General features: G+C 39.0%; 1 protein-coding gene across 2 annotated transcripts in view; it reads left to right on the forward strand.

Annotated features, from left to right (window-relative positions):
- Ube3a (ubiquitin protein ligase E3A) overlaps positions 1 to 19,731 on the forward strand; it is a 69,728-nt gene that overhangs the window by 1,115 nt on the left and 48,882 nt on the right. For both annotated transcript variants that reach the window (XR_011225035.1, XM_045752331.2), the window contains exon 2: positions 8,484 to 8,676. Coding sequence is in view for 1 of the 2 variants with exons in the window: in XM_045752331.2 (XP_045608287.1) it covers positions 8,484 to 8,676 (193 nt within the window). In the remaining variant the exon portion in view is untranslated. The remainder of the gene's footprint in view (positions 1 to 8,483; positions 8,677 to 19,731) is intronic.

Raw genomic sequence — 19,731 nt, forward strand, 5'->3', positions numbered from 1 at the left:
ACCCTCCTTGACCTCTTCACCTCTGGGGGGCAGTGTGACCCATTTGACCCTTTCACTACCGGAGGTCCAATGTGGCCCACCTGACGACAAAACACTAACACACACGTGGGTTAGTGTTGCATTCCTTCTGGGTTTTATTTTGGTGTGGCTCCCCCCCCCTCCCCCTTTTCCCTTCGCTCCCTCCTGGGGCCACAGTGACAGATGTAGCACATCTGCTGCCAGTAACCTTCGTAAAAGTGTCCTAGGGTTTCAGAGTTTTGTATAACACAAGACATGTCACTAGCACTGGGGGTGGAGGCATGGTCGAGGACCGGGCCGCGGGGACACTAAAAAAAAAAAAAGCCCCAAAATCATTTCAAGATAACCAAGAGAAGATAGCACGACGAGTGGTGAAAGCGACGAATTTCCTTGAGGTTATGTATCCAAATACTGTAGTGCAATTCCTCATGGACTTGCATACAAAAATTACAATACTGAATAACATTTATCTAGCAAATAGAGATGGACTCGGATTGGTTACAATTAATTTGTTACAATTATTTGCCTGAAGTGTTAGTGGGTTTGTGAGAATGTTCAATATCACCCATTGTACTTTCTTGTGAATAAATTAGTATTAATATCTTTATACAATAGCATCAGCCGTGCTTTTAAAACTTTATACTAGTGCAATATTGCATGGTAAAATGACATTTAGATAACTTGAGATTTAAACTTGCGATTCCTTGGAAATTGCCAGAGTTTAGAATTGTTAAATAAATTTAGGGTTGCTAAAATGTGCAGTTTTCAGAGCAGATGCATTGCTTGAAGTTAAGTGCAGTAGTGCTATTTCCTTGGGGGGGGGGGGGGGGGGGGGGGAAATTTCCTTGGAATGGAAGTAACTTCGTACACAAGACAGTTTGCCAACAGATTTTATAACCAAACATAACCCAAATTAATCATACCCATCTCATACCCATTTTTTATTTGTGGAACCAATTGCCGCATAACGTGATGGAGATTGGGTCCCCTCGATTGTTTCAAGCGCGGGTTGGACATGTATATGAGTGGGATTGGGTGGTTATAGATAGGAGCTGCTTCGTGTGGGCCAGTGGGCCTTCTGCGGTTGCCTTTGTTCTTAGGTTCAATCTAACCCCTATCCATCCCAAACTTAGTCTAAGCTAACCAGTCTATCCTAATGATGTATCATACAGCATGTGGTTTTTAAAAATTAGAAACGAACTTAGTTGAAATGTCATCTTGAGGTTATCTTGATTTCGGGGCTGAGCGACCCCGTGGCCTGGTCCTCGACCAAGCCTCCTTTTTGTTACACATCCCCAGGAAGCAGCCCGTAGCAGCTGTCTAACTCCAAGGTACCTATTTACTGCTAGGTGAACAGAAGCATCAGGGTGAAAGAAACTGCCCATTTGTTTCCGCCTCCACCGGGGATCGAATCCAGAACCTCAGGACTACGAATCCGAAGCGCTGTCCACTCAGCTGTAGGACCCCAATGTTTGTGTTTAATAATTAATTCATTGCATCGGGGGACAGGCAGCTCAGTCGATTAAGGCTGCGTCTGGGATGCTCTCGGACGTAGGTTCGAATCCTCGGTACGACCCTTGTGGATTTGTTCAGCAACAGTGTATTTGTACACGTTAGGCTTATATCGAGTGTCCCCCCCCCCCATCCAGGGTCGAATTACTGACCCTGCCTCCAGAATGCAACCCCCACATCAATCTGACTTATTTCTGGGTACAGTACCTACTTGTGACTAGGTGAACAGTGGCATTAGGTGATAAAAATGTGCCCAACCATTTGTCCCGCCTGGGATACGAACCCGGAATTCTCAATTGTAAGTCGAGAACACACCCGACTGTACCACTGGGAACCATAATATACCCAACCACTCCCGTGGTTGGTATGATACGACCACACCCTGTTTCCTTGTTCAATGCTGTACTAATTTTTAAACAGTTGCCAGCTATATTCTCACAACAAAACTAAAATAAAATATAACATTACTGGCAATGAAAAACAACAATTGTGCACTGCTAGGTTAGGTTAGGTTAGGTTAGGTTAGGTTAGGTTAGGTTAGGTTAGGTTAGGTAAGGTAAGGTAAGGTTAGTTGAGGTTTGAGGAGGTATTTAAAAGGGTAAGTAAGCAAATACAGTGGTACCTCGAATAACGAATTTAATCCGTTCCATGTTCGTCATGTGAAACGGACATCATACATAACGAATGTCCCCATTTAACCACTGTGATGCACTGTGTTTATTCGTTATAGCAAAAGGTTCGTTCAGTGTTTGTCGGGTAGGCTGCTCCATTATGACAATCTTTCTTTGTTTCAAATGTGTTCCATTTGTTTTGTATTTGTCACTTACATCTCGATAATGGAGCAGCCTACCCGACAAATACTGAACGAACCTTTATGGCATTTGTTCATTTTTCAAATTGTTTCAACAGTTCTTTTATTTTTCGTTTTTTTTTTTATTTAAGAAACATGGAGCAGCCTACCTGTAGACCACCGAACGCACCTTTTTGAGATTTGTTCTGGTTTTCAAAATTCTTCATTGTTTTTTATTATTTACGTTTTTTTTATGTAAGAAACCTGGAGCAGCCTACCTGCCGACCACCGAACAAACCTTTTGTTATAAGACAAATGAAAAATAAATATTGAACACATTTGAAGAAAGGAAAATGTCATAATGGTTTGTTCAGTGTATGTAAGGTAGGCTGCTCCATTATTGAGACATAAATGACAAATACAAAACAAATGGAACACATTTGAAACAAAGAAAGATTGTTATAATGGAACAGCCTACCTGCCGAACACTGAAGGAACCTTTTTGACATTTGTTGTATATCAGAAATTTCATTTCTTTTTTTCTACAAAAACGTCAATGCTTTGCAACATCTCAGCAGTCACCCTTTTATATCCCAGCTTCATTAGTATCTTTAAACAAGAACAACATAATTTGTGCATCGTCGGAGGTGTCTGAGAATATGCAAGAAGCAGCGCGACCCCACCGAGTGGTGTTGACGTTACTCAAACGAGCGTTCGCCATACAGGACGATTTGACGCCGATCGGGCCGTTCGTTAGCCAAAATGTTCGCCTTTTGGGGCGATCGTTATGTGAGGTACCACTGTACCTCCTACTGGTATTAATGAAAACTCTTGCTAGAAATAAATATCATATTAACAATTGTGTAACTAGCTTAACAAGGTTGTCACTTGCTTAGTTAAACGAAATATGGGGGTTCAGTTCCTGAACCCATTATGTGCCTTTGTAACTCTTTCCACCACTGCCCACGGATGGGTATGGGATGCATAAGAAAGAAATGAATTGAAAAACTACTGGTTACATCATGTTAATTATTGTGAAATAATACATTAATATTTTGTTAAATTTGTTAATATTTTATGACCATATTATTAGTAAACATATTTAAAATACTATATATACATTTGGATTTTTTTTTCTAAATGTTTCGTTTCGTGTAAAGTTTCCAGTACAGTATTATGATAATTTTTGCCAGCTTCTATTTTCACTGTACAAAAATACAATAGCACTGTTAATCTAACCAGACCTAGTACAGTATTGTTCATTCAACCCAAGTTCTGTTTATTTATTAGTTTAATAATGCAGGAAGTCACAATGGCTGGTGTTGGTACACATTTGTGTGAATGATGCATGCTCACTAAGCCACTGACACAGCATTTTGGACAAGTCTTAACCCTTAGACCGCGCAATACATACAGTATGTGATTTGACAAAATAATTTAACAAGTTTTTAAAACACTCAAACACCTACCAATTTTTTTTGCATAATCAACTAGGCAAATGCCCCAACTTTGTCTAAATGATCACAGTGTAATTTGAGAAACAAGAGAATGAAAGTTAATTTTAAAATTGAATATTGAAAACTTCAGATTTTCAATTCAGAATAAAAAATATGAACTATCACCAATTGTTCATTTAATGTTATTATTCTCTCAGAATAGCATTTTCATTTTCATCAAATTAGAATATAGGTTTTCAGTATAATTTACTGTAAAAAAATTATCAATAAGGCATTTGAAATATGCGGCAAATTTAGACCAAAAAAAATTATAACTCCAAATGAATAAAGGTTATGAAAAATCCATTCTGAACGGAGTGTAGAACAGACAGCTGACCACACAATGTCAAAATAGTGAGAATTGGTCAAAAACTGGAATTTTAGAGGCCACTCAAAGTTGAAACTCTAGTTTCAGAGATAATTGAAGTTGAAGTTATCAACAATGAATAAAGGTAGTTTTAATTCGTTAATTTAATTGTATGTTTTAATAAACATTGTTTGGTATTCATACTCAAATATGTGAAAGTTGTAGGTCAATATGTGTTGAAATGAAGTCAAGAAAAAATAACCCCAAAAAACACAAATTAGAGGGATAATTATAATAATTATAATAATTTAGGGGATATATTTAGGGTATACTTTATATAAGTGAAAAAGCCCTAATATGGTCCCTAATCATCAAAACAACCTAAAGAGACAAAGAGAGTTTGAAATCGGAGAAAAAAATCAGCCAAAAAACATTAAAAAGTCCAAAGTTTTGCGAGTTGAGACCGATTTGTTTATTGACCAATTTCATTCTATCTTCACATAGTTAGGGAAACATATGCATTCTCCAGGATGTAGAGGTTACAACAAAATCAGATAATAAAGAAAAGGAGAAAAAGCTAAAATCTTTAAAAAAGAAATACCCCTAAAAAATTTTTTTTTTTGTACACTGATGCAAGTAACACATTAACATTGGACAATGTATTTATATGATATATAAAAAATAGAGCATATTAACAAAGTTATTCATTATTATTAGCGTTACATGTATTATGTATTACTCGGCAATGATACAAAGGCACCAACTGCATATCCACTTTGTGGACACTTCTTACTACTGTACTATTCTTCTTCTTTGAGTGTCGGACAGGTGCTTGCATCTCTCTATTACTGCATAATCCTTCAGTTCCAGTTATTAGGAGCTGTTCTTATCAACAAAAGTTCTTATTTTTAAAAAATGTCTAAAATTAATTTCGGAAAATATTTTGATAAAAGTTTCACGACACGGAAGTCAATAAGTTGGAGATTTGTTTAACATTTTTAAGTTATTTTACATAATTCAAATATTTTTCGCTACCAGGCCCCCAATATGCGTGGTCTAAAGGTTAACGTTAATGAAAAACTTGCAGTTAACGTACAAGGCAAACAGTGACTTGAGATATACAATGAATAAATGGAGTAATTTTGAAATTACCATCCACAATTCCATAGAAATAAACATTCCATTCACCTGGGTGCTAGGAGACTCAAACTGCGAACCCCACACGTATGATGCCGAAGCTCTGTTGACTGAGCTATTGATTAGTCTTAACTTTCACATCCTGATGACGGTACCGACGTCATCGATTAATAAATTTGTAAAAATTCCATTTATTGTCTGAATATTATGGGACTGGTCTTAACATGCATGCCATGATATTGCAAACAATTTGATACTAAAATGAATGACGTAGCACAAAAATTGTGAGAAAGCAGAAAAGAGTATAAACATTTGAGTGTGGTTTATGCACTCGCTGCCCATGCTCGGCCTACTTTTTTTTTTTTTTGAGATATATACAAAAGTTGTTACATTCTTGTACAGCCACTAGTACGCGTAGCGTTTCGGGCAGGTCCCTGGAATATGATTCCTGCCTCGAAGAATCGTTGTTACAACCAAGTACACATTTTACTGTTGCGTTAAACAAAGGCTACAGTTAAGGAATTGCGCCCAGTAAATCCTCCCCGGCCAGGATACGAACCCATGACAAAGCGCTCGCGGAACGCCAGGCGAGTGTCTTACCACTACACCACGGAGACTGCGAAGACTACTGTGCGGATTAATAAATTTGTAAAAATTTCCATTTATTGTCCGAATATTATTAGACTTTAAAATGCGTGCCGTGATATTGCAAAGAATTTGATACCAAAATGAATGACGTAGCACGGAAATTGAGGTGAGAAAGCTGAAAGAGTATAAACATTTGAGTGGGGTTTGTGTGCTCCTGGCCAACGTTTGTCCTACCTTGCGGCGGGTCGTCCACAGGGCATGCAAAAGTGTTGATAAGGAAAGTTCACACATGAGGTCCACGGTTCGAGTCTCCTATAGCCCAGGTGAATGGAGTAATTTGGAAGTTAACATAATTACATTATATAACATTAATTTGTATAGTAATTGGGTAAGGTGGTAATATATAAAAAAAATTATAGAAGCATTATATTTCTAGATGTAATATAGTAAAGTTGGGTTAATATCACATGGTGGGCTACAATGATGAGGAAATTAAACACATCATTTTTTTATTTGGTAAATATAAGTTGATCATTTTGTTATAAACTTCATAAGAAAGGGAGTTCCATTTACGGTACATGATTGTGTCCTTTTATTTGAATGGCATGTTTGCATAAAGTTATTCAGACTCAGAATATCAGAGATATATTCTTTTTTTCTGGAGTGATGTTCATTGCTTCTGTGACATCAATATGGGTTGTCTTGCAAGAGTTTAAAATTAGGATTAGTACTGCAGACTAAGGCTTTTCAAGTATAACTAGCACAATAGAATGGGTGGAATCGATGTTCATCATGATTTGAACAGTCTGAGTTGTCTGAAGACAGAATTTTTATAGTTTTAATAACTAATATTTGCCTTGTGATGATGGGTTGGATTTAATTTGTGGCAGTTGAGCTGGATACACAGATGCCATCTGGATTTCAGGATGCAACCACCATAAAAGTAATCATAGCTGTTTATTTTAAGTTAAAATATCCAAGTTCTTATTTGAGGTAAACTCTGAAGCTATTTTAATGAGTCATTATGATATGCTACATTATGGCATAGCCTTGCTTCTGGCTTCTCTGGTGTCGTTCACACTCAAAGGGTGTGTGTTGCGTATTCTTGTCGGCTTTATGAAATTCTAGAGGTTGACGAGTTTAGATAGTTTTTCCATATGGGTTAATAGGTAATCAGTGAAGCAATATTTTTTACTACATCAGTACAGTATACAGTCCCCATGGCGAAGTGGTAACACAGTCGTCTGGTGTTTCGCGAGCACATTGGCCTGGGTTTGTATCCTGGCCGGGGAGGATTGACTGGGCGCCAGTCCTTAACTGTAGCCTCTGTTCACTCAGCAGTGAATGGGTACATGGTTGTTAAATGATTTGGCAGGTTATATTCCAGGGAAAATTAGAATTAAGGACTTGCCTAAAATGTTGTGTGTGCTAGTGGCTGTGTAAGAATGTAAGAACTCTATACAGTATATATATTATATATAATGATGTACAGTGAGGCCTCGACTTACGATGCTAATCCGTTCCCAGAGACGGATCGTAAGTCGAAATATCATAAGTCGAAGTGATTTTTCCCATAAGAAATAAAGGGAATTGAATTAATCCATTCCCCACCCACCAAAATATTAACATACAAATACATTTTATACTGAATACAATGTTTTTTTCTAACTACAATACAGTACCTAAGTTTATTTTACCTTTATGGAGGGCTCTTGATGGTGTATGGAAGATGGTGATGAGGGGGGAGGAGGAGAGTTGTTACTGTTTGGAAGAGGAGTCCCCTTCCATTATCACATCAGGCAGTGATGTTTTCTCTGGGGTACTCTCTCTCCTATGTTTTCCCTGAATACCACTAGGACCTGGTTGTGGTTCACTGCTTGTTTGTCTCACTATAAATTTGTCAAGAGAGACTTGTTTTTCCCTTCATTTTAACATTTGTCTGTAATGATGCATCACAGTGTCATTGAATAGGTTAAGGCAACGGCCTACTGCAGCTTGATTTGGGCGAGTCGTTTCAGCAAAGGTTTGCAATTCTTCCCATGCTGCACACATTGTCTTAATTGTTGAGGAAGAGACATTCTGTACTCTTGTTTCTGCTCTATGGTCATCCTTACATGGGTTTTCATATGTTGAGCCTTACCACTGACTTTCCTGGGACTCATGGCGTGATATATAATAATTACGTTAATGTTCAAAATGCAAAAAATCACCACAAACGCGGAATTTCTTATAGGCGCGATTGTCACTAAGCAGGCAGCTGTAGTAAACTGAGTTAGGTCAGACCGGGAACCATGCACTCGGTCGACCCAAACATGTACCAACAAATATCGTTAGTCGACACCATCGTATGTCGAGTCGCATTTTTCGATGAAATTTACATCGTAACTCGAAATTATCGTAAGTCGGGGCGATCGTAAGTCGAGGTGCCACTGTATTTAGATATACAGTACTGGTATCTATATCTACAATTTGATTTTAAACCAATATTTACCACAAAAGGTATATACAGTACTATAACCTAAATAAAGTACCTTAGCATTAAGTGTTAACCTAGGATACTTTTTTACATTTTATTACAGTTATTATTGCTATTATTATTACAATACAGTACTGTACAGTATTATTATTGTTTCAGGGGCGAAAGTTTTAGGAATGAAGAAGAACAAAGTGGTGGAGATCACCAGGAAGAGGGTTCGTGGGCGTCGCAGCACCAGGACGGAGACATGAAACGTGCCGCTGCCCAACTCATAGAAAAATATTACTTCCAACTGACAGATGGCTGTGGCAACCCCCACTGCGACAACCCAAACTGTGCCTCTTCAGGCAAGGTGTGTTGATTTGTGTTTTGTATATCGTTTTTGTTTTGTTTTTTTACATGGAGTGGGATGAAAGGTGTGTTGAAAAGAGGTGTGTGCCCCCCCCCCCCCTCAAGCAGGTGGTGTCTCAACATCATGATGTCTGTGCTGAGTAAGTCAAATGTACCGCCTCATAGTAGTCTCATTTTTTATGGGCATCTTGCCATTTTTCTCTTTTAGAGTGCATTCAAATATACTTATTGTTTTGAGAATTCATTCTAAAAAGACTCATAAAATTAATTTATAATAAATTGCAAATCTGAAAACCCTAAAAATTTATCAACAATTTCTTTTTACCTTTCTTTACTCAGTTGTACTCGCCTAGTTGTGCTTGCATTCGTTGAGCTTTGGCTCTTTGGTCCCAATTCTTTGGTAATTGTCTAATTGTAGTTACAGGATGAGTTATGCTTGTGGTTTCCTGTCTTTCCAGTACTCTTTGTCATATGATGCTTTAAAACTGACTGTTTTGACATCCACTGCCTTTTCACTTGACTTGTTCCAACCTTCTTCCGCTGTTTGCAATGAGAGTTTCTCATTTTTTTCTGAGGGGAGCCCCGTCAGCTCCCTGGAGCTATCGGACTGATAGTTATATGAGGACTATATTAGTCTGGGGCTTCAGTCACATGTAGTTCTTATGCGTACCGGGAACCACGAGCCAGAACCTGGTTTTCTCGGAGAGGCGCAGGGAGCAGTGGCCTATGAAAACTCCACTCTTTGAGAGTATATTCATGTCTGCCATCGACCGGGGTTAGGCACCCCAAAACAGACCCCAGTTTTGGGAGGGAGGGGGGGGGGGGGTAAAGAGGATGGAGAGGCATTGGTGAAGGGAAATTTAGAAGTGGGAAATACAGTGAGAGTTATGAAAGCAGGCGGGCTGTCTGCTTTGCTGACCCCAACTGGTAGAAAATTGCGACCCAAGACTGAACAGAGCCCAAGAACTCCCCCAAGAAAAAACAAGGTAACAAGCAAATCATCATCAGGGGGATGGCCTCCCCCCTCCCCATCTGGAAGTGGGGAAGGGGAGGCACCGCTCACCCGAGCCGACCGCCTGCTCACTAGTTCGTCGACTGAAGCCGGCTGGGGCTGACGTCTCTTCTTTCTGCCATTAGGGTTATACCCTCAGTGGTTGTACCTGCTGTGTGTGTGTTGGGGCGTTGGCCAGTAGTAAGCGGTATTTCAGGCTGTATGCGCTTAAGGTTATCTTCCGTAGGCAAGTACGTCCATTGGGTCTTGGGGTTATCTTCCCTGGGGCTTTCGCTTTTTCACTCTCATAGGGGTTGCTGTCGTTTGGCATCGGCCTCATCCTTGGGGTTAGCAGGGGGTCTTGGTATTTTCTTTTGGCCCCGAGTAGGGAATGTTTGTTGCTGGTTGGGGCGCACAGTGCTGCGCAGCTTGCCTATTTGCAGCGGCCATGTCTCTCTAGCCTTCTGTTGTTGTGGTGCAATTTTGGGGTTTCTTTTCATTTCTTTCAGTTCTTTCTGCCTGGTGGAAAACTGCCTGGTTTCCCATTAGGTACGCCTAGGTTCCATTTGGTAGTCCTCCACTCAGCCCTCGAGGTTGCTCCCTTCACAGGGGTCAGTTTGCCCAGTAAATAGATGGGGTTCAACCAGTTTTGCAGCACCAGTGCCTGGGCTTCCCATAAGGACACATTCCCCTGCACGCCCTGGAAACCCCCGTCGGGGCTTGTGTGACTATGGATGTGTCTTCAGAGTCCCATCTCGCCTTGTGCGAGTTTGAGGGTTGTTCGTTGCTCTTGTATCAGAGTGACGATTATCTGTTTTGCTTCCATCATGCTGCTTGTTGGGTCGATGACACCTTCGACCCAGATTCGTGCAAGACTTGTTCCTTGCTCGTTATCCAATTTACCCATTCATCTTCGGGAGATATTAGGGTTTAAGCATCTGTCGCGTTGCATGCTAGGTTCTTGTTGGTGCAATGTGCTAGGTTGGTTGCTCTCTTGAATGCCCCATTTTGGTTATAGGGAACCCGGACTTGGGGGCATTGGTCGCCTTGGCCTTGGTTCAGTGTCCGCCTTCAAGTCCTTCCTTGGTTGGCATGGTTCGCCCTGCTCCTTTTTCCCTGCAGCCGGCTCCCAAATGTCTGAAGGTTTCGGGGTTGGGGTGGGGTTTAGTTGGAGATGCGACTTGGGCGGCCCACTGAGGCTTCTGGGTCTTACCAGCAGGCCCCCACTTCTTTGATGACTTTCCCTTGGATTCTACCTTTTCTTCGAGGGTGGAGGGCGTGGAGAATGTCTCTGACCCAGAGCCTGGATTTGAAGCTTCCGGGGCTGTGGAGGAGTCGACCTGGGGCATTTGGGCCCAGTTCGATCTTGCCTGGGTTTTGGTACTCTCAGGGTGGGGTTTGCTGTTACAGGGTTTGGGGTTTTTGTATCCTAATCCCTGTCGAGTTTGATATTGGTTCGGCTCCATATCAAAGCTTTTGATATGGAGTCTACTTGATACCTGTTTGATGGGGTTCTGGGAGTTATTATTTCCAGATTATTAACATTAACAATATTATGTATAATAATATACTATTATTAACATTATATAGTGTTATTATTATCTTAGAATAGCATATAATCTTCATTTTCATCAAATTAGAATATAGGTTTTCTGTACAGTTTACTGTATAAAAAATCTTAAATAGGGCATTTGAAATATGTGGCAAAGTTAGACCAAAAAAATTATAACTCCAAACGTATAAAGTTTATGAAAAATTCATTCTGAAGGGATTGTAAAACAGACAGCTGAGCACAATATGTCAAAATAGTGAGAGTCGGTCAAAAACTGGAATTTTAGAAGCCACTCAAAGTTGAAATTCTAGTTTGAGATAATTGAAGTTTAGTTTCGGAGATAATTGAGGTTGAAGTTATCAACAATGAATAAACGTAGTTTTAATTCATTTATTTAATTGTATGTTTTAATAAACATTGTTTGGCATTTGTACTTGGATACATCAAAGTTGTAGGTCAATGTGTGTAATTACCTAAGTGTAGTTACAGGATGAGAGCTACGCTCGTGGTGTCCCGTCTTTCCAGCACTTTTTGTCATATAATGCTTTTAAATTACTGACAGTTTTGGCCTCCACCACTTTCTCACTTGTTCCAATCGTCTACCACTCTGTTTACAAAAGTTTACAAAAGTGAATTTTCGTATATTTCTCCGGCAGCTTTGTTTCGTTAGTTTAAATCTATGACCTCTTGTTCTTGAAGTTCTGGGTCTCAGAAATTCTTCCCTATCAATTTTATCAATTCCCGTTACTATTTTGAACGTAGTGATCATATCACCTCTGAAATGAAGTCGAGAAAACATAACCCCCAAAAAACACAAAATATGGGGATAATTATAATGATTTACAGGATATATTTTGGATTTATTTTATATAAGTAAAAAAGCCATAATATGGTCCCTAATCATCAAAAAACCTAAAAAGACAAAGATAATAGAGTTTGAAATCAGAGAAAAAATCAGCCCTCCCCAAAATTAAAAGTCTCAAGTTTTGCAAGTTGTGACTTATTTATTTTGTTGACCAATTTCATTGTATCTTCACACAGTTAGTGAGACACATGCATTCTCCAGGATGTAGAGGTTACAACAAAATCACATAATAAACAAATGAGAAAAAACTGAAATCTTAAAAAAAAATCCCCTAAAATTTTTTTTTTGGGGGACAATGATGAAAGTAACATATATTAACATTGGCCAATGTATTTATATGATATATAACAAAATAGAGCATATTAACAAAGTTATTCATTATTATTTGTGTTATGTATTACTCAGCAATGATATAAAGGCACCAACTGCATATCCACTTTGTGGACACTTCTTACTACTATTCTTCTTCTTTTGAGTGTCGGACAGGTGCTTGCATCTCTTTATTACTGCATTATCCTTCAGTTCCAGTTATTAGGAGCTGTTCTCCTTATCAACAAAATGTTCTTATTTATTTAAAAATCGTCTTAAAATCAATTTCTGAAAATATTTTGATAAAAGTTTCACGACACTGAAGCCAATAATTTGGAGATTTGTTTAACATTTTTAAGTTATTTTTACATAATTAGAATATTTATCGCTATCAGGCTCCCAATATGAGCGGTCTAAGAGTTAAGGGAACTCGGCTCACAACCTTAGATGAGAAAAGAAGCAAAAGGGATATGATCAGTACAATGTAGACAAGAGATGTATATTTAAATTGAAATAAGATAGAATCACCAGTGGATATTATCTTCAAATCTGTCTTGAGATGATTTCAGGGTTTAGCGTCCCCGCGGCCCGGTCCTCGACCAGGCCTCCTTTTTGTTACACACCTGCCCAGGAAGCAGCCCGTGGCAGCTGTCTAACTCCCAGGTACCTATTTACTGCTAGGTAACAGAGGCATCTGGGTGAAGGAAACTGCCCATTTGTTTCTGCCTCCACAGGGGATCGAACTCGGAAACTTAGGACTACGAATCCTGAGCGCTGTTCACTCGGCTGTCAGGCCCCTTTTCAAGGTCATTTCCAGGTCAAGGAAATTATTCTGGATACATAATTTAGAGATATAAGGAAATACTTGTTCCCTGTGCAAGTGGTTGGCAAGTGGAATGTATTGAAAGCAATACTTGTTGAAGCGACTTCCATCCACATTTTTATTACTAATATAGCGGAAACTTAAACGTCAAGAGACAGAACTAATGTGCCACATATTCATGCCTAGGAGCAAGGCATAAAAGTCAAGATCTCGGCTCCCCATAGTCATTTATAAGTAAAATTGCTATTGTGAAAATTATCGCCTTGTCTGTAAGCTTAAAAAAAAATATCTATAGAATGATACATTTGGTTGCAAAATGAAAAAGGTCAAATATTAACACTTACAGCTCACAAAATCAGAAGACTACAGTAACGAGAAGCTGATAAGCCCCTTTTAGTTATCTTTTAGATTTGATAAAGCATTTACAAGTAAAAATATTATCTACATTAAGTGTTCTGTCATCTTGGTGTTTCACTATATTGTCGTCATCACTTTGTCTAATTACTTCACAGGCCGTTAGCAAGTCAAATATTTACGTCGGTGATGCCTTGTTTTCTCGTGAACAACAAAGGGTGGGCTTTAAGCCTCTTACACTTGGATGAAGAGCCATGTGTGGAAGCTATCTGTACTGTGAGGGATGACTTTATATAGTCTCCTAAAGGAGGACCTTAAAATTTGTAAACTCTTGCTGCATTCTAGTTTGCTTGTTACGGAAGAAGCAATGTCACTATCACATGAAAACTAAAAATGTCTGAAAAGAATGAATACTGGCCCCCAGCAAGCACATACAGTACTGTACTGTAGAAGGAGAAAGTAGAAGGTAAAAAACTTGAAACGAATTAACACTGTTGCTCGCGGTTCGGGTGCGCCGCAGACTTTGATGTCTGCTCATGATGGTTCCGGCGAGCGTATGGCGACACCGAAATGTGTTTACTCATTTCAGTTTTCCCAACCTTAATTCTCGTGCTACGTCGTTCATTTTGGTATCATTGTGTTCGCAATAGAATTCTCTACAGGGGTATATGCATATGAGGTCCAAAAGCCCGCCGTGACTCCCCACAGCAAAGCCTAAAGTCGGCAAAGTTACCCGTGAGCACGCAGAATCGGTAAAATGTGTATGCTTGTTTCAGTTTTCCCACCTTAATTCTTGTGCTACATCGTTCGTTTTGGTATCATTGTGTTCGCAATAGAATTCTCTACAGGGGTATATGCATATAAGGTCTAAAAGTCCGACATGACTCCCCACAGCAAAGCCTAAAGTCGGCCAAGTTACCCGTGAACGAGCACCAATTGGCACACCTGCAGACTAATCTATACTGTATACTCGTTCAGTTTGATAACATAAATTTTCGTGTGTTACGTGTTTCATTTTGGCATCAAATTGTTTGCAAAATAAAGGCGCGTATTTTAGAACTAGTCCCGTAATAATAGAACATTAAATGGAATTTTAACAAATATTTTAACTTTTGGAAGCTCATCACCTCAAAATTATTTATATATTTCCAGTGTTCTGACACCAATTTTTGTGTTACGTCTTTCATTTTGGTATCAAATTGTTCGCAATATAAAGGCACACATTTTAAAACTAGTCCCATAATAATAAAACAATAAATGGAATTTTAGCAAATATTTTAACTTTTGGACCACAAAAGTATTTATTATCTTTCCAGTGTTCTAACACCGACATTGGATAAATTTTTGCGTCATGTCTTTCATTTTGGTATCAAATTGTTCGCAATATAAAGGCGCGTATTTTAAAACTAGTCCCATAATAATAGAACAATAAATGGAATTTTAACAAATATTTTAACTTTTGGACACTTTTGGACGCTCATCACCACAAAATTATTTATATCTTTCCAGTGTTCTGACAAATTTTCGCATCACGTCTTTCATTTTGGTATCAAATTGTGCGCAATCTAAAGGCGCCCATTTTGAAACCACTGTGGGATATTTGGGGCTTGAATCTGATTATTTAAATATTAATGTAGTAAATCAAATTACGAAGGACCACCCGCTTTTAAAGTAAAGAGGGAAACTGAGAATTTCTGATCATTAGATAATTCCTAGATGAAACCAGTAACTATGGATAAAACTAGAAAGTATGATCATAATAATAATTAATGGGCTGTATTATTAAATGAAACAAACCTCAAACACCTACATTGGGGGGTTATTACTGGAGGTAAGTACGTCCAGGAATTAGTGTGGTTCGTTCACTAATTCAATTAATAATAATCTAATCCTATAAAATAATATTGAAACAGATATCATTACCAAAAGGAGGAACATAGATTATGAGCATAGTAATGAGTTACAGTAAACCACATATTAATCCCAAAGAATTCTGCACAAAATAAATTGCAATAGAATTATAAAAGGAAATAAATCTTAGCTTAATGAAGATTCCTTTAGAAAACCATAGAAGTCCTCTTATTCTCCAGACTCGGTCGACTGACGAGTGGAACGGGTTAACATGGGGGAAGGCAGTATGAAGAATTCTTCTCTCGTGCTGCAAGACAAATAAATTTTCAGTAGCAACTGAACTACTAAATCTACTAAACTACTAAACCAACTACTAAATCTATATTCAAGAATATTAAGAGTTACAGGTGACAAATTTAATCACCTGTTATTAGGTGTTATCGCGCGTCTTAACGGACAATCACCCTGCTACTATCAAAACTTCTACCTGATGCATCACATAAAGGAATTTACTTAGCTGTGGTCACTGTGTAAGTATTAAGATTGCCGTGCTTCGCATCTCAGGCTCCGGCTAAGCCTATCCTGAATAATGATGCGTTCCGCTGGCTGGTCACGTGTCGTCAGGAACTAAGTCAAAGGGCTCCTTATTTGACACCAGCACTAGCTGAAGATACTATCTGCAAGGTTATTCACGCCTCACAGTGGCGACTTTCATCTGAGGATGGATAACACCTGCCCTATTTACTGGGCAATGGCGTCTTCTTATGAGTACGGTAAGCGCAGGTCTGCTCTTGATCAGCTCTCTACGTGTACTGAGATGGCGTCCCTCTACCCACGCCGAGCCCGCGTTCATAAAACAAATTATTGTCTCGAACATTAATATTTCTCGCATTTGCGCTTGAAACGTTAAAGACTGGACGGGTTTATTATTTAGAGGAACAAATTATTGTTATTTACCAATTTAAGAATAGTAAATATATAAGGGAGAGGAATTAATGTCTCCCCATGGCATTCATTTGTGACGTTAATTTTATCACGAGATAGACGCTATGATTCTAACGCTCTATTCGGCTTTTAGTTAGAGATCAATTCGTCTGCAATTAGTTATCATACAGAATGCTTTAATTATGAAGAATCGAATTTAATTCTCACACACATTGGATATAATGTGTTTACTGTAAGGAAATCTGACGCAATACTGGCGTCAGGTGACGTGAGAATTCTAGCCTACTGCACAGATGAAATTATTAGTACATGAGAATTCTACGTGTTGTTAATTTTACTTACTACAATAATTAGTATGGTTAGTAATAAGTAATGAGAATACAACAATGTTGTATTCGGTGTTGGAAATATCCAACAACCACTCCCAGTGGTTTTGATTAATCCCAGATTTTGATTAATCCCAGATTAATTGGATAAAATTTATATTTTTAACAAATATTTTAATGAGTGACTCGAGACCGAGTCACCCGAGATGACTCGAGACCGAGTCACCCGAGATGACTCGAGACCGAGTCACCCGAGATGACTCGAGACCGAGTCACCCGAGATGACTCGAGACCGAGTCACCCGAGATGACTCGAGACCGAGTCACCCGAGATGACTCAAGAGTGACTATAGGGGAGAGGCAACGGAGTGTGATAGTGTTAATTAACACTTTCACGCTCTCATGATGCCTATTAGTGTCACAGGTTTTTCTCCCGTACTGTCTCGGATGACTACATCCAGAGTCATCCATTAAAATATTTGTTAAAAATTTAAATTTTATCTGATCAATCTGAGAATGGTCTCAAAATGAGCACCTTTAGATTGTGCACAATGTGATACCAAAATGAAAGACGTAACATGAAAATTGATGTCAGAACACTGGAAAGATTAAATAATTTTGTGGCGATGAGCATCAAAAAGTGTCCAAAAGTTAAAATATTTGTTAAAATTCCATTTATTGCTCTATTATTATGGGACTACTTTTAAAATACGTGCCTTTAGATTGCACACAATTTGATACCAAAATGAAGGACGTAGCACAAAAATTTATGTTATCAAACTGAACGAGTATATACATTAGTCTGCCGGTTTGCCAATTGGTGCTCGTTCATGGGTAGCTTGGCCGACTTTAGGCTTTGCTGTGGGGAGTCACTTCGGGCTTTTAGACCTTATATGCATATACCCCTATAGAGAATTCTATTGTGAACACAATGATAAGAAAACGAATGATGTAATATACACATGGAAAAATACTGGAGGGCCAGGTCCCAAATCTACACAGTAAAATAACAATGTACTGGAGTGAACGATATGGAAGAAAATGCAGAATAGAACCAGTGAAGAGCAGAGGTGCCATAGGCACAATCGGAGAACACTGTATAAACATCAGAGGTCCGCGGTTGTTCAACGTCCTCCCAGCGACTATAAGAAATATTGCCGGAACAACCGTGGACATCTTCAAGAGAAAACTGGACTGTTTTCTAAGAGAAGTTCCGGACCAACCGGGCTGTGGTGGGTATGTGGGCCTGCGGGCCGCTGCAAGTAACAGCCTGGTGGACCAAACTCTCACCAGTCGAGCCTGGCCTCGGGCCGAGCTTGGGGAGTAGAAGAACTCCCAAAACTTCATCAAGCAGGTATCAAGCGGGAAGCACGAGAAATAAGATGAGAAAACTGAAACGAGTGTATACATTTTACCGATTTTGCGCGCTCACCGGTAACTTTGCCGACTTTAGTCTTTATACTTTGTTATTCGTATTGCTTATATATATTGCGGTTGTTATTGCTTATATTTGTCTTTCTATTTAGAGCATTTTATTGCGAATAATATGATACCACAATGAACAATGTTGCACAACAACTTCTGTTAACAGACTGTGTGTGTTTGTCTGGTGTATTGGGTGTAGTGGGTGTGGCAATGAGAGTTTCTCCTGCGGGTAAGGCTTCGGCGACATTAGGGGTCGTTGCGGGTTATGCGCCCCATTGTTGTCTAATTTATATGCATATGTCTTGTGTAGGAAATTTTATTGCAATCACAGTGATAGAAAAAAGAACGATGTCGAACAAGTTTGGACTTGATAAACCTGAAAGAGTAGCGACATGTTCACGCTGTTTGGCCTGCACGGCTAACAAACGACTTTGTTTTTTATTTGGTGCCGGCATCACGTTAGCTTTGGTTGTATTTTATTTGGTGCCGGCATCATGTAGCTTTGGTGACATGTTATACTGTACATATGTTCCTCTACATTTCATTGAGAACATTTCATTGAGAACACACTGATACCAAAATGAAACACGTACATCGAAAATTACGGTCAAAAACATGAAAAGTGTATAAACTTTTCAGTAGGGGTGTAGCCGAGGTGCAGATGGGCGTGCGGTAGCGGGTAACCCTTGGGCAACTTCCCACGGTCTTGCGGGTGGGGCACGCCCATGTTTTGTACCTTATATTCATATGTCTGTGTACGGAATTTTATTGTGATCACAGTGATACCAAAATTAACGACGTAGAACAATTCTGGGTTGACAAACCTGAAAAGAGCATAAACATTTCATCGCTGTTTGGCGCTCATGGTTAACGATCACTATAGTGTTTTATTTGGTGCGGGTCTCGCGTCGGCTTTGGTGAAATTTTATATATATATTCCTCTAGAGCATTCTCTTGCAAACAAATTGATACCAAAATTAAATACATACATGGAAAATTAAAGTCAGCAGACCGACAAGAGTACTGTATAAACATTTCAGTGTCACCGCGCGGTAGCCCGAAATGCGCAGCGCACGAGGGGAAAGTTGAGGAGCCTTCTGCCGGGAGCGCGATAATGTTAACACATTTTCATTGATGGTACAGGGTGTATTTTTATTTTTTGTTTTTTATGATAAAAGATATATACTGTTCATGAATCCTATATATTCCTAAAGAAAATTATTGCATGTTTATTTTTGCTTATGTAAATGTGTGAAATTGCTGATATGTACAAAATGTACTGCTGATATTACAATACTTCAAGAGGGAATTAGAAGTTTATTCAGCTGGGTGCATGAATAGCCAGGGGTATTGATGACCATTCCAAGTAGCAACAACTTGGCTGACCTGGTAGATACCAACCAAACTTGGCTTTTTGCCAGGTTGTAGAAGTACCCTTGAAATTGCATTGGGTATGTCTTAATAGTTGTACTTAAAGGGCGCCCGTCCGTGTATTTATACATCGATTATGTTTGTGGGTGCATGCATGTGTGTGTTTATACAAGTGTTCATGTGCGTGTGTATGATTATGTGGGAATGTTAGTTTGTGTGCTTGTGTGTGTACATGCATGTATTTG

This window comes from Procambarus clarkii, chromosome 79 (assembly GCF_040958095.1).
Source record: "Procambarus clarkii isolate CNS0578487 chromosome 79, FALCON_Pclarkii_2.0, whole genome shotgun sequence".
Taxonomy (NCBI): Eukaryota; Metazoa; Arthropoda; class Malacostraca; order Decapoda; family Cambaridae; genus Procambarus; species Procambarus clarkii.